The sequence below is a fragment of the Neomonachus schauinslandi genome, chromosome 1, assembly GCF_002201575.2.
Source record: "Neomonachus schauinslandi chromosome 1, ASM220157v2, whole genome shotgun sequence".
In the NCBI taxonomy this organism is placed as follows: Eukaryota; Metazoa; Chordata; class Mammalia; order Carnivora; family Phocidae; genus Neomonachus; species Neomonachus schauinslandi.
In genome coordinates this window covers 211,975,736-211,988,436 of record NC_058403.1, presented here as the reverse complement: position 1 = coordinate 211,988,436, position 12,701 = coordinate 211,975,736, and the positions used below count along the sequence as shown (strand labels likewise).

The 12,701-nt window shown below is 64.1% G+C and overlaps 2 protein-coding genes across 2 annotated transcripts; one reads left to right on the top strand and one right to left on the bottom strand.

The window, feature by feature from the left end:
- The first annotated feature begins 427 nt into the window (after positions 1-427).
- On the top strand, positions 428-3,080 carry C1H19orf71 (chromosome 1 C19orf71 homolog). Its single transcript, XM_044913125.1, has 4 exons — positions 428-510; positions 2,336-2,574; positions 2,682-2,807; positions 2,902-3,080. The coding sequence occupies exons 1-4, from the start codon at positions 428-430 to the stop codon at positions 3,078-3,080; spliced, it is 627 nt and encodes a 208-aa protein (XP_044769060.1).
- Positions 2,691-12,657, bottom strand: MFSD12 (major facilitator superfamily domain containing 12). The gene is made up of 10 exons (XM_021705203.2): positions 12,305-12,657; positions 8,085-8,295; positions 6,281-6,419; positions 6,004-6,186; positions 5,721-5,813; positions 5,548-5,640; positions 4,885-5,055; positions 4,715-4,809; positions 3,809-3,939; positions 2,691-3,697 (listed from the first exon to the last, which is right to left on the bottom strand). The coding sequence occupies exons 1-10, from the start codon at positions 12,600-12,602 to the stop codon at positions 3,675-3,677; spliced, it is 1,437 nt and encodes a 478-aa protein (XP_021560878.1). The 5' UTR covers positions 12,603-12,657; the 3' UTR covers positions 2,691-3,674.
- Between the last annotated feature and the right edge of the window lie 44 nt (positions 12,658-12,701).

Below are 12,701 nucleotides of genomic sequence, written 5' to 3'. Positions count from 1 at the left end.
AGCTGCTGTGCGCGCATGCCTGCAGGTCTTGCTCTGAGTGTAGCTCAGAAGCAGAAGAGGGCAGGGTTGGGGGTGAGGAGGGAGGGCTGGGAATGGGGGAGGTCCCAGCTGGAGCTCCTGGAAGGGTGCGCTGGACGGCACGGCCCAGAGAGCCCGTGGGGCTGTTCTGAGGGGCCCAGAGAGGAGGAGGTGGGAGCCCCGGGTCGGGCACAGGGAGCCCGGGGCTCATGGCCACCGCCTCCCCCGTGCCTCCCCCCGCCTGGCCCTGCCATCCTGCCATCCTCCGCTGGGGGAGGGAGGGAGCTGTCTGGATGGGGGCCCGCGCTGGCCAGTACCGTTGCCAGGACACCAAGGGTGGCCTTTGTCGCTGTCAACAATGGCCCCACAGGCCTTCCAGGCATGAGCCCCTGGGGACCCAGAGGCAGACATGCAGACCCTGTGGCGGGAGGCTGCCAGGCCCTACGTCCCCCGGGGGACCCTTGAAGCAGATTTCCCAGCACCTCTGTACAGGTGAGTGCCCGCCACGGCCCCACGCGCCACCTCTCTGTTTCGGGCCTGATGGCATTTGGTTTGGCTTCTCTTGCGTGTCATTTGCTCTTCAGTCAAGGCACGTTGGTGCTGTACCCTCGCCCCATCCTAACCTGGCTGCACCCCGTATCTCCTGGCCCACCTGCACCTGGTACTCCCCTCCCCACCTGGGGCCAGAGCAGGGCGTGCGTGGGCACCGCAGGTGACGGGTCCGCTGTGGGCACGGGCACGGCCCGCAGAACTGACCAGTTCTCTCCAGGAGTCTTCTGCAGGGACACAGGGTGCCACTAAGGAGGCAGCTGCAGCCCAGTGCAGGTGGGCGTACAAAGGCCCTGGGGCCTGAGGGAGCAGCTCTCCCGGGCCTCCTTGTTCTAGTGCCTTTCTGGCAGTGCTCGGTGCCCTCTGAGGACACGTCACCCCGATCTGTGCCCCTGTGTCACATAGCCTTCTCTGTGTCCAGGCTCCCCCTTCCAAGGACACCAGGCACTGCACGAGGGCCAGCCCAGCCCCAGAGGCCCGCAGCTTAGCAACTGTGTCTGCTGAGACTGTTTCCCAGTGGGGTTGTTCTGAGATACCAAGTGGGCATGGATTTGGGGGGCCCTTTCACTGCAGTGGCCTGGAGAAATGCACCGTAATGGGGGACTGTGCAGATGTAGGAAGGCAGGTGCCCGTGGGCTGCCCCACTGCACGTCTGTGCTGCAGAAGGGGGACGCGCAGCACGCGCTGGAAACCCGGGTGCAGGGGCCGGCGGCCGTGGCTGTTTCAAGGGGCAGGAACTCTCTGGATTGTGGACCAAGCAAGCATTCATTGGGGTTTTTTTCCAGTTCTAAGGTGCTGCTCTTCATTTGTTAAACTGATGTTTGACCGAGAGAGACCTACTTCTCATTGTTATATTAGACCACAGTCATTGTGTTTTACAAGTTCCGTGCACGTTACGGTTCAGAAGTGTTCGTTTCACGAGGGCGGGGTACCCAAGATGGTGAAGTTCCCCTTTGAGCGTGTGGCAAACTCTGTCGGGTTCCCGAGACTGATGTCCCAGAACCTTCCAGGCTCACCCACCCTCAAGGAGACCTGTGGGTTTCCAGTTTTCTGTGATCTCTGGGCCGTGCAAGGCGCAGGTGAAAGAGCCTGTGGTCAACAGCGCCCCCGACCACCGGGGCGAAGTGCCTGCTCGTCCTTCTCTTCTCGGACAGTGTTGCTACTACCAGGCCTTCAGGAAGGAACGGCCACTTGAGGTTTCTGCCCAAGCAAGTTTCCCTGCAGCTTTAGCAGCTTTGGGGGTTTCTTCCACTTTTGGGTTTTTTTTTCTGCTTTCATTTTTAATGGTACCACATAGAGATTCAATTTTTAAGATTTTATTTTTGAGTCCTTTCCACACCCACCATGGGGCTCAAACTCACGACTCCCGAGACTGAGTCGCACGCTCCCCCGACTGCACCACCGGACGCCCCTCGACCTTGATCGTTGTTAGCGTACTTCCATCTCTGCACTGCAGCCCCGCTCCTTAATGCCGTTCCCTGCTGCCCCAGGGCCTTTGTACGCCCACCTGCACTGGGCTGCAGCTGCCTCCTTAGTGGTACCCCGTGTCCCTGGGGGACGGGCCAGAAGTGCTGACATAGTGGAAGGTTTAATGAGGGTCCTGGGGGGTTAGAGGGGCAGGGACTACAGGGCTTAGCACCCCCTCTCCTCTGCCAGGCTGGGCCGGGGCCGTGCACGCCGGCAATGCAGGGCAGAGGGTGAAAAGGCCCATTTGAGGGCAGGGGCGGGCCCCAGACTCAGCCTCTGTCTCCTGCCCTCACCCCCTCAGCGACGACTACCTGTCCGTGGAGGGGCCCCGCTGGACACCGGCCACCAGGCAGGCAGTGCGCTGGAAGTACGCCCCCATGGGGCACGACGCCGCCGGTCAGCTGGGCTACACTGGCCTGACCAACTCCGAGTCCCGGGAAGCCTGGCACACAGTCCCGCGGGCTCCGGACAGCCCATACCGCGAGGCCTACACGCGATGGCCTGGGGGGCACGGGCACCCGGACCCCCGGGGGCAAACCCGTCCCCCCGGGGGGGGCCCCGCCCGGCCCCCCCCCCCCCCCCCCCCCCCGGCCAGCCCCAAGGGGACGGCCAGGGCCACAGATGACCTCCTACCCGCCCCCCAACAGCCTACACGCAGCGCCTCCGGGAGACCGCCTGGTATGACCCTGTCCTCCCTGCCCAGTGCAGGGCCCCCAGCACGCAGTGGGGGAGCACGCTGTGGCCGGACAGACCCAGCCGGGGCAAGGAATACGGTGAGAAGGGGGGGCGATCGGGGAGAGCCAGGCCACCTCGGCTGGGGCTCAGAGTGCCCGGCGACAGGAGGTGACCTGGGTCCTGGCCCCACAGTGGTCAACAGGCACTGGTACCGGGCGGAGCCGCCGTGGCAGGGGTCTGACGACGTGCCGTTCCTGTCGGCGCCCCGGCGCCTGCGCCACACCACGCAGAACTACAGGCAATGGTACCTGGAACCTTACTGTCCCTCCACCATCCAGCGGCCCCCATCCGTCTACACACCCACCCACTGATAAAGTTCATGCTGCCCGACACCGCCCGCTGCAGGGACCCCACCCCCGTGCATCTGTCCACCTCTGGGGACCCCGGGGACCTTGCGTGATCCGGCGGCCAGATCAAGGGAGCCCCCAACCAAGACCCCAGTGACCGAAACTGGGCCAGAGGCAGGCAGACGCAGGGCATACCAGCTGCCCTCTCCCCACTCTGGGCTCTGGGCACACAGCTGAGGCCACAGTCCTCACCCACGGGTGGCTCTTTATTCGTGGCCAGCAGTGGCCTGGGCACAGAGCATGGGCCTTGCTCCTCCCTACCCCCTGCCTGAGGCTCCCGTCAGGCTCAGTGACCACGTCATGGTCGGGGGACCTGGCGGCATGTAGCAAACTGCACCCGAGCCTGGGGTGAGGGGTGAGCCGGGCGCACCCCTGGATCCCAGAGCGCTGAGCTCCGTGTCTGGGATCCTGACCGTCCTGCCCCCACAGCCAGGCAAGGATGGGGGGGTAGGGATGGGAGGTGGGGGCGGCACGGAGGGAGGGCTGCTCCTGGCCTCAGCTGGTCCTGGAGTATACAGAGTTCATGTGCACAGGATGGCAACCGTGGCGCCTGTGGAATCAGGGCTGGGCTCCAGGGTCCCCTGCAGGAGAAAGGGGTGGGGTGGAATCAGTGGAGGGGGGGCCCTGCCCGGGGCCCAGCCCTCCAGCCCTCCAGCCCCTGGCCCACGGGGTGGGGCGCGGCTGGGACTCACAGCTCCGCAGGCGGATGGGCCAGATGAGGAGACTGCAGAGACAGAGAGTGGCGGCCACGCCCACCCCGCCGGTGGCGGCCACCATCACCCAGCGGTAGAAGCCCATGCAGGCCCTGCAGCAAATCTCCAAGCTAGGGGGAGGGCAGAAGCAGGTGAGTTGCCATCTGTCAGGTCCCTCCAGCCTGGACCTCCTGCTCAGCTGTTGGGTAGCCAGAACCAGGGGATCACCCTCCACCACCCACACCCTCCTCCCACATCTGCCCCATCCCCTCCCTGCCCGTCACTTACTCTGCTCCAACCCCACGGACCTCCCCCTGTTCCTCCAACACACCAAGCCCAGTCCTACCACAGGACCTTCGCACTGGGGGTTCCTCCCCATTTGCCTGGAACTCCCTAACAGGTCTCCAGTCCAATGTCACCTCCTCAAGGAAGCCCTCCCTGACCTCTTGCCCCAGACAGGTCTTCATAACTGGTGTTTTCTCCACCTCCTTGCCACTGGTTTGGATCACACAGTTCTGTGCTTATTAAAGGGGCTGGTATTGCCCCCAGGTCAGTGAGGACAGAGGAACAGGCTTTTGTTCCCAGATCCCAGGCTTCTACAAGTCTCCACCCAGTGGTCTAGAACCATCTGGGTCCAGAACCCTAGGTTCTGAGGGTCTGAACGCAGATTCTGGCTTTGCCCCGGCCCTGCCCACTCCTACTTCCCCCGTATGTCCGGACGCTGTGTCCCCCAGCGCACAACAGCCCGCCAAGTGCCCCAGGTCAGGAGCAAGCGGGTCTCCCCAGTGTGCGGGCACCACCCGTGCGCTGGCCTTCGTCCAGGCTGAACCCCCAGACCCGGGGCAGTGCCTGGCACTCAGCACGCACAGCACGATCTTACTAAACGAATAAATGAACAGCACTCACGAGCAGGGATACAGGCTCTGGATGGCCATGACTGCCAGCCCGTTGGCCACTTTATCCGAGAAGCTCATGGCCCCGTACACGAAGGCTCCGCTGTGCTGGGTACACGAGCAGGGAGGTCAGCAGCCGCAGCGCAGCCGCGGCCCCCAGCACGCCCCACCCATCAGCCTTACCGTGTGGGGGCCGATGAGGTCGGCCGTCATGGCCAGCGAGGTGACGAGGATGGTGGCGCAGCCCGTGCCCAGCAGCACAGCTGCCGCGTACACAGCCATGCCCAGCCCGTCTGCCAGGGCCACCCAGGCTGCGAAGGCCAGGATCACCAGGAGGCCCGTGAAGTAGGTCAGCTGCGGGGGAGCCGGCCGGCATCAGGGCCGCCTCACTGCGTGGCGCCTGCCCTCCCTGGTCTTCAGCTGGCCGGACCCCCTGCCCGGCCGCAGCAGGGAGGGGGTCCAGCTGGACCCTCCCTGCAGCACCCCGAGCTCGGACTCGGAGGGTTCTGGGGCCAGGGGTGCTAAGTGCGCCGAGCCAGCCCCGGGGAGCTGCGTGGAGACGGAGCTGGCTGCAGCCAGACGCAGATCCATTAAAATCAAACACGGTGACGTGTCGAGTTCCTTAGTTGCACGGGCCAGAGTTGCAGAGTTCCAGGGCTCCGGGCCACCGCCGGCCACGGCCCCGGGCAGCACGGAGTCCTAGAGCGCTGTAGCCCTGAGCCACGCGGAAGCCAGACCCGGGGCTGCTACGGGCTGGACACCACGGTCCGGAGCCGCCAGTTCTCGGGGTCCTGGGCGTCCTCAGCTGTGGGGGCCCCCACCCCCCCGCCCGTCCTGCCCACTTACGTTCCTCCCGATGCACTTGTTGACTGGCTTCATGAGGAAGGAGGAGCAGAAACCGCTGAGGTACATCACCAGCGGGATGGTGGCGATGAACTTCTGTTGGGGCAGAGCGGGTGTGGGCACGGGGGGCCCCGGGGCCGTGCCACCCCCTGCGCCATCCGGCCCCCCCAGCTCACCTTGGGCAGGTTGAGGGAGTAGGTGAGATACATGGCTATGTACGTCTGGGACAGGTTCACGATGAGCCTCGTGCTCATGTACAGCAAGCCCACCTGTGGGCAGGCAAACCGAAGGCTCGGGTTGGGGGGCTGGGGGGGGCCTACGTGAGCCGCTCGTGGTGACCGGCCGCCAGGCTGGCGGGGCGGGGAGCAGTGACGGAGGGAGGGCGGCAAAGGGACTGTGTGCCCCCCACCCCGTGTCCGCCATCCCTGCCCGCAGCCCCGCGCCCCCCCAGCAGCGCACCTGATAGAACGCCGGCTCCCGGAGCCAGTGCTTCCAGAGCAGCAGGGGCCGGGCGGTGGCAGGGGCCAGCAGCGGGCTGTGCTCGTCCGGCTCCTCCGCCCGAGGCCGGCGCCCTTCCCTGGTGCCCAGATGGAACAGCAGCGAAGAGACGGCTCCGACTCCCACCACCAGCAGGGAGAGGTTCTGGAGGCCAGGCAGGAGAGGGGTCAGCGGCCGCGCTCTCAGCCCGGGCCCTGGGTTCGGGGCCACCGGGGTGTCCCAGCCGGGCCCCGCTCACCTGGAACACTGGCACGTCTTGGACGCCCAGCTGGTCAGTGACCCTGCGGGCCCCCCCCAAGCTCGGGGAGCCCTGCAGGTGGAGCAGCACCCAGGCGGCACTGTACACGGTGATGCTGGCCACCACGGTGAAGGCGTACCTGGCGGGGGCAGGGCGGGCTTCAGCGCGGGGCCCGGGAGAGCACGCGGCCGCCGGCCACGCTGCCAAAGCCACTTCCGGCCTCCAGGGAATCTCTGGCTGGGGGGGCGTTCGGCCACCAAACACTGGGTGGCCGCAGCAGAGCCCTTGCTGCCCGTTATGTGATGACTGATGGCCGACCCACGACCACCCTGACATCCCAGCTGCCTGGGCCGGGGGTACAGAGACTCTGGGAAGACCTGAGACGCTCAGAAGCCAGGATTTGGGATTCCTGGTTCCCAGATCCTGGGCCTTGGTCTAGAAGCATCTGGGGCCCCTCCAGGGGCTGGGGGTGTGGGGGCAGAGCCTCTGGACCACACACGAGGACTCAGTTTCCCTTTGTGAGAGTGGGACCAATACCCCAGAGATCAAAGTGGAGAGGCCACAAGACTGGCAGGAAAGTGCCTGCCGGTAGAAGGTGGCCCAGAGCCTGGTCTCTCAAGCCACCCGCCACCTGGGGCCCTCAGGGCCCTGGGTATTGGGCAACCCCTGTCATTGGGGCCGCCCCCACGCCCGAATGCAGAACCCAAGGGCAGGGTGGGGAGGAAGCCAGGCTGGGCCGCAGTGAAGATGCTTCCACGACAGCAAGAGGAGTGCACACCTCGCAGGCGCCCTCCCGTGGGCCAGCCCCTCCCTGAGCTCCAGCCACGCCGGCCGCCACCACCCATGCTAGCCCTTCCTCCCGGAGCTCGGAGCTCGAGCCTCTACCCTCTTCCTAGCACACACTGTCCCTCGGGGACGCATGCTGCTCAGACCCTCTCAAGGACACGTGACAAATCTCGGGACTGCCAGGGGGATTAAAGACGGTAATCCTCGTGAAGGGCCTAGAAATGTGCCTGCACACAGCAAGCACTCCATAAATGCTCCTGTTACCATCCTATCCAGCAGAAGGTCTGTCAGGACCTCAAGCAAGTCAACAGGCCAAGTGCTAGCCGCATCCTGCAGGCGGGATTCTAAGATGGCCCTGGTCCCACCCCGTCCAACCCCTCCCCTGGGGGAGGGGGCCTATGGACACGGGATGTCACTCCCAGGTTGAGGCAACAGTTTGTGGCGAAGGTAAAGGGATTCTGCAGCTAGAATTAAGGGAGATGATCCTGGGTGAGCCAGACCTAATCAGGAAATCCTTAGAAAAACCTAAGCCTCAGCTGAGACCCCTGCCCTAACCAGTACCCTGAGGGGAGACCACGGAGCAGAAAGTACAGCTAAGTGGTGGGGCGCCTGGGTGGCTCGGTTGGTCGAGCATCCAACTCTTGGTTTCTGCTCAGGTCATGATCTCAGGGTCGCGAGATTGAGACCCGCGTGAGGCTCCGCGCTGAGCGGAGTCTGAGATTCTCCCTCGCCCTCTGCCCCTCCCCCCACTCTCAAATAAATATTTAAAAAAAGAAGAAAAAAGAAAATACAGCTAAGCAGAGCCAGACCCCTAACCCACAGAAACCGTGAGCTGATACGTGCGTGCTGTCTGAAGCTGCTAGCTCTGGCCGTTAACGCGGCAACGGCTAACTAACACACTTCTACAGGCGCGTGAGCGGGGGCCCACCGTCCCAGAGCCGCGCAGCCAAGCAGCGCCCAAACGCGGGAGGGCCGCCGCTTCCCGGCCTGGCCCGCTGTGCTCGCACGGAGGCCGCACCTGAGGGCCGTGAGCTCCACCTTCTCGTGGTCATTGGTGGCGAGCTCTGGGATGAGGCTGAGGTGGGCAATCTGCGTAGCCGCCCAGCCGAACTGGAAGATCACGATGAAGGGCGCGTAGTAGAGGAGGGCGGCCCACTCGGGCGTGGCTGCCCCGCAGCCCAGACACGGGCTGAAGATGAAGGGGAAGGACAGCAGGACACAGATGGTACCTGGGGATGAGCAGAGAGCGGGGAGGTCACACCACGGGGCCTTCCCACACCAGCCCCGGGCTCCCAGGGCCTGACCAGGTGGGGACCCTTCCACAGTCACAGACTTGGGGGGGGGGGGTCCGCGGCCCACGGCTTCCCTGGGGAATAGTTCCCGTGACAAATGGCGAGACCGAGGCAGGGAGCCCTGGGGTCCCCCTGAGGTCATGCAGCCCAAGAGGACAGCAGGGCCAGGGCTCCACCTGTCAGTTCAGGTTATGTGCCCCCAGGTCTGACGAAACTGAGACACACAACGGGCTGTTGTGTTCCCAAGGTCACGTGCTGCAAGTACAAGAGCAGGGCCAGGACCTACGGCCAGGTGATAAGACAGGACAAGAATGGGGCTTCCCCCCTGCTAGCCTCGGGCTCCCCAGGGGTGCTCCCTTGGTGACAGGTGGGGAAACAGAAGCACAGAGCACCTGCGGCGTCCCCTGGAGCGCTGCCCGCCACAGACACGTTTGCTTTCCCGCCTCCTGGCAGGGCTTCCCCCCCAGCTCCTGCCAAGCGTCCCACCGCGCACCCAGCAGTCAGGAGGCCAGGTGATGCTGGGTGAGGCTACGGTGGACCCTGCCCTCCCTGAGCCCCAGTGTCCCTATCAGCTCATGAGGGGGTCTTTTCTTTACCTGACACCTCAGAAGAAGCCCAAGTGCGCGGGGGCAGCGAACAGGCCCTGCAGGCCCCGCCCCCCCCACCCCCCCCCCCCCACCCCCCACCCCCGCCCCAGCCACACAAGGAGGCCTCCTAGCCTCAGCACACCAGGCTCGGTCCTGCCCCAGGGCCTTTGCACCAGCTGTGGCTGCTGTTCCCCTCACATCCTTTCGTGCCTCAGGACTCAACTCAAATGCCACCTCCTCAACAAAGCTCTCCCTGACCACTGCAGTCCCCAGCAGTCCCCTCCCTGTGCTGACACTTCCCTGACCACCGCAGTCCCCAGCAGTCCCCTCCCTGCGCTGACACAGTCCATCTGGACACGGCTTTCCTCTCACATGCCTTAGCCCACACAGGGATTCTTTTGTCTGCTTGTTTCCTGCCTGCCTCCCCCAGCGGAGACTGGGCTCTGGGAGGGTGGGCAATAGGTCTCTCAAGGTCACTTCTGGGGCCCTGGCCACCAGCACGGAGCCTGGCACATATCTTTCGGGGGAGTGTATAATTATACTAATGTCATCCACTTACAGCCCCAAGAAGCGGGTGTTCCTATTCTCCCCGCTTTCCAGATGAGGACACAGGTTCAGTGTGTGAGCCGCTGGGCCCTGAGCCATGTTCCTTCCCTCTGCCAGGACAGGCCCAGCTCAGCACCCTCCCCTGCTGGGCCTGGCAGCTGGCCTTCCCCTCTCCCTCCAGGCTCAGGACCTCATGCCGTAGACCCTGGGGCCAACTCCGCATCCTGGGATGGGGAAATGAAAGCAAAGGCACCCTTCCTTGCTATTTCTCTGGAACTGGGGCCTGGGAGGGGCGTCCTGAGCTCATGCCTGGGGGCCCCGGGGGCCGCCTCAGGGCCAGGCACAAACTATGTAGACTCTGGTCAGAAGAATGTGCTGCCCTTGCCAGAATCCACCCTGAAGCTGGCCAGGCCAGGTTAACCATTGCCTGGATGAGGCTGCCTGGCCGGGGGACTTGAGGCAAGTGACTTCCCCTCCCTGGGCCACAGTTTCCAGAAAGTACAGACATTGAAAATACCCAGCTCCCAAAGTCAGCATGAGAACCAGGAGTTAACCTATGAAAGTGGGAGCTCCTATGGCTCTCAGCCACTTCCTGCCTCAGCAGCTTCCAAGCTGGGCTATGTCACCCTTGCACAGCTGATTCAATGGGTTTGGAATGCCCCCCCCACACACACACTCCTATTCATCCTTCAAATCCCCAAAGCTTCAGAGCTCCACTTCTCCCTTATGAAACCCAGTTCACCCACATGCCCCAGCCTGGACCCCATGGGAAAAATCCATGTGTGGCTCTAAGGGTTCTCTCTGGGCTAGAGCGGGGGAGCCCAGGGGGCCTGCTAAGGGGAAAAGTGAACCCACCACCCACAGGCTCAGGGGCAAAAAAAAGAGAAGTGGGCACTGTTTCCAAGGTGATTCACTCAAGCCACCTTATCAGGCCAAGAGGAGCTGCCCCAGTTTCCTCTCTCCACAGATCCTCCTGGGTCTCCCTACATACTCACCCTGAGGTGGAGAAGGGGTGCAGGTGGAGGCCTTGAGGTCCCGTAGGGACACCTATCCCCCAGGCCTGTTTTACATAAACACAAAGCCTTCAGTTCTTTATTTACAAAGGTGCCTAACCCCTGCCTCTGCCGGGGGACTCAGATTCTTCCTCCGGGGTCAGGTGGACCCTCCCACCTACGAGAGGGGCACACAGTCAGGCCTGGGGGCACATGCAGTGTCCACTGCCCAGCTACCTTCCCACAGCTGGCTCCGTCTCCTCAGGGGTGTCTCCCCTGCCCGCCCCAGAGAAAAGACTCCCCACCTCTGTCACCTGTCAGGCCTAGGGGCTGTCTTGTGTGTTTGTCCATGAGTTTATCTATTATGAACAAAACTGCATTGAAGACTGGGCTCAGCTCTGCAAGCAATCCCAACGTCAGCCCAAAGACGGACACCTCTCGCGTCTGTTTTTCAGATGAGGTGATCACCAGTCTGTCGGAGTCTCCTGTCTCCCCCTGCTTCCCTCCCTGGCTGCCATGGTCTCAAGTGACCCAAGAGCAGCCTGGGTGTCCTCAGTGCCCGAGAAACCTGACATCCGGCCACTTGGGCCACTTGGAGATCTGCTGCACCTTGCAAAAACAGCACTCGCCAGGGCCCAGGGCGAATCCTTGCCTCCCCGGCCACTGCTCCCAAGGGCAAGGAGGCAGTGGTCAGCCCCTCCTAGCTTCTAGAAAGCTGCCACCCAGAATTCACAGGATTGGGCAGGATTCCTGTGCCTGCCTCCTGAAATGCCCAGCGGAACCCAGATGCCAGGATGCAGCAGGCACCTCTGCCAGGGAAAGAACAGCAGAGAAAGTGGCTGGGGCTAATCTCACGGCCCAGGATCCGTGGTGGCAGAGAAGGGATGCCAGGAGGCAGGCCTTATCAAGGGTGTGCACTGGGCAGGACACCCCGGCTCCTGGGGGACCTGCCTCCTCCCCTCACCAACAGAGGTGTTCTGACAACTCCCCCAGGACACAGGTTGACCCTGTTGGGCCCACAGACCCCATCCTCCTCAGCCAGACACACGCAGACCCCTGCCTCTTCAGTCTGGCCCCCAAGTCTTAGCTCCCCAGCGCAGCACCCGTAAACCTCCCAAGCACCAGGTTCCCCATGATGGGGCAGAGGATGGGCAGGAGTGCGCTGGAGAAACGGGACAGACTGACAGAGGGGGCTCCAGGCAGCCTGACCCTCACTCGGCAGAGTTGTCACCCAGACAGACAAATGAAAAAGTCAAGCCGACCAAGCCGACTGACAGAGGTGCCACCAGGCAGTCAGACCCAATCCAGAGAGGGTTTAGGGTGCCCATGGGGGTCAGACAGAACGACAAAGGGAAGTGCCACTGGAGGGTCACATGAGTGGTCAGGTGGCAGACGGAATAAGTACAGAGCAGTTAAGCAGACAGATGGAGGAGGTCAAGGATGGGGCAATAGAAGGGTACTGAGCAGCCAGACAGAGGAGGTTCAGGACGTAGAGCAGGCAGGCAGGCAGGCAGGCAGAGAGGGGAGGCTCAGGCCCCAAGACAAGCAGTGGGCTAGGAGAGGTCAGGCCCCTGAACAGGCAGACAGAGTGGGGAGGCTCAGGCCCGGAGGCAAGCAGTGGGCTAGGAGACGTCAGGCCCCGGGGCAGGCAGGCTAGCAGCGGAGGGAGGCTCGGCCCCGGGACAAACAGTGCGTTGGGGGAGGCTCAGGCCCCGAGGCAAGCAGGCAGAAGGGGAAGGCCCCGGGGCAGGCAGTCGGAAGGCGGGAGGCTCAAGCCAGGGGGGCAGGCAGTCGGAGGGAGGAGGCTCGGCCGCGACTTACCGACCAGGTGCCAGGCCTTTCGGGGGCCGCAGCGGACGCAGCGGCCGGCGGCGCGGTCGGCCTCGTAGCCCACGAGGGGCGTGCACAGCCCGTCGGCCACCTGGCCGAGCAGCAGCAGCAGGCCGGCGCCGCGCGAGCTGTAGGCGCGCACCGAGTGCAGGTAGAGCAGCAGGTAGGTGAACCACATGGACGCGCACAGGTCGTTGAGGAAGTGGCCCACCGCATAGCTCAGCCGCGCGGCCACCGACAGTGGCCGCGGCGGCGCCCCCGCTCCGGCCGCCGGGGGCCCCGGGCCCATGGCCGCGCTCCGCACCCGGGCCGGCCGGTCTGGCGCGCGGCAGACGCGACCCCCGCGCGCGAGCCGTCCGCGCCCGGCTCTCCCCGCGCCACCGCCCAA

Excerpts from the sequence above, each read along its gene's own strand:
- C1H19orf71 (XM_044913125.1), top strand. The coding sequence starts at position 428 with ATGCAGACCCTGTGGCGGGAGGCTGCCAGGCCCTACGTCCCCCGGGGG. Across the intron at positions 2,575-2,681 it reads GGACCCCCGGGGGCAAACCC|CCTACACGCAGCGCCTCCGG; the intron begins GTCCCCCCGGGG and ends GCCCCCCAACAG. Across the intron at positions 2,808-2,901 it reads CAGCCGGGGCAAGGAATACG|TGGTCAACAGGCACTGGTAC; the intron begins GTGAGAAGGGGG and ends CTGGCCCCACAG.
- MFSD12 (XM_021705203.2), bottom strand. The coding sequence starts at position 12,602 with ATGGGCCCGGGGCCCCCGGCGGCCGGAGCGGGGGCGCCGCCGCGGCCA. Across the intron at positions 4,810-4,884 it reads ACCTCATCGGCCCCCACACG|CACAGCGGAGCCTTCGTGTA; the intron begins GTAAGGCTGATG and ends TCGTGTACCCAG. Across the intron at positions 3,698-3,808 it reads GCCCATCCGCCTGCGGAGCT|GGGACCCTGGAGCCCAGCCC; the intron begins GTGAGTCCCAGC and ends TTTCTCCTGCAG.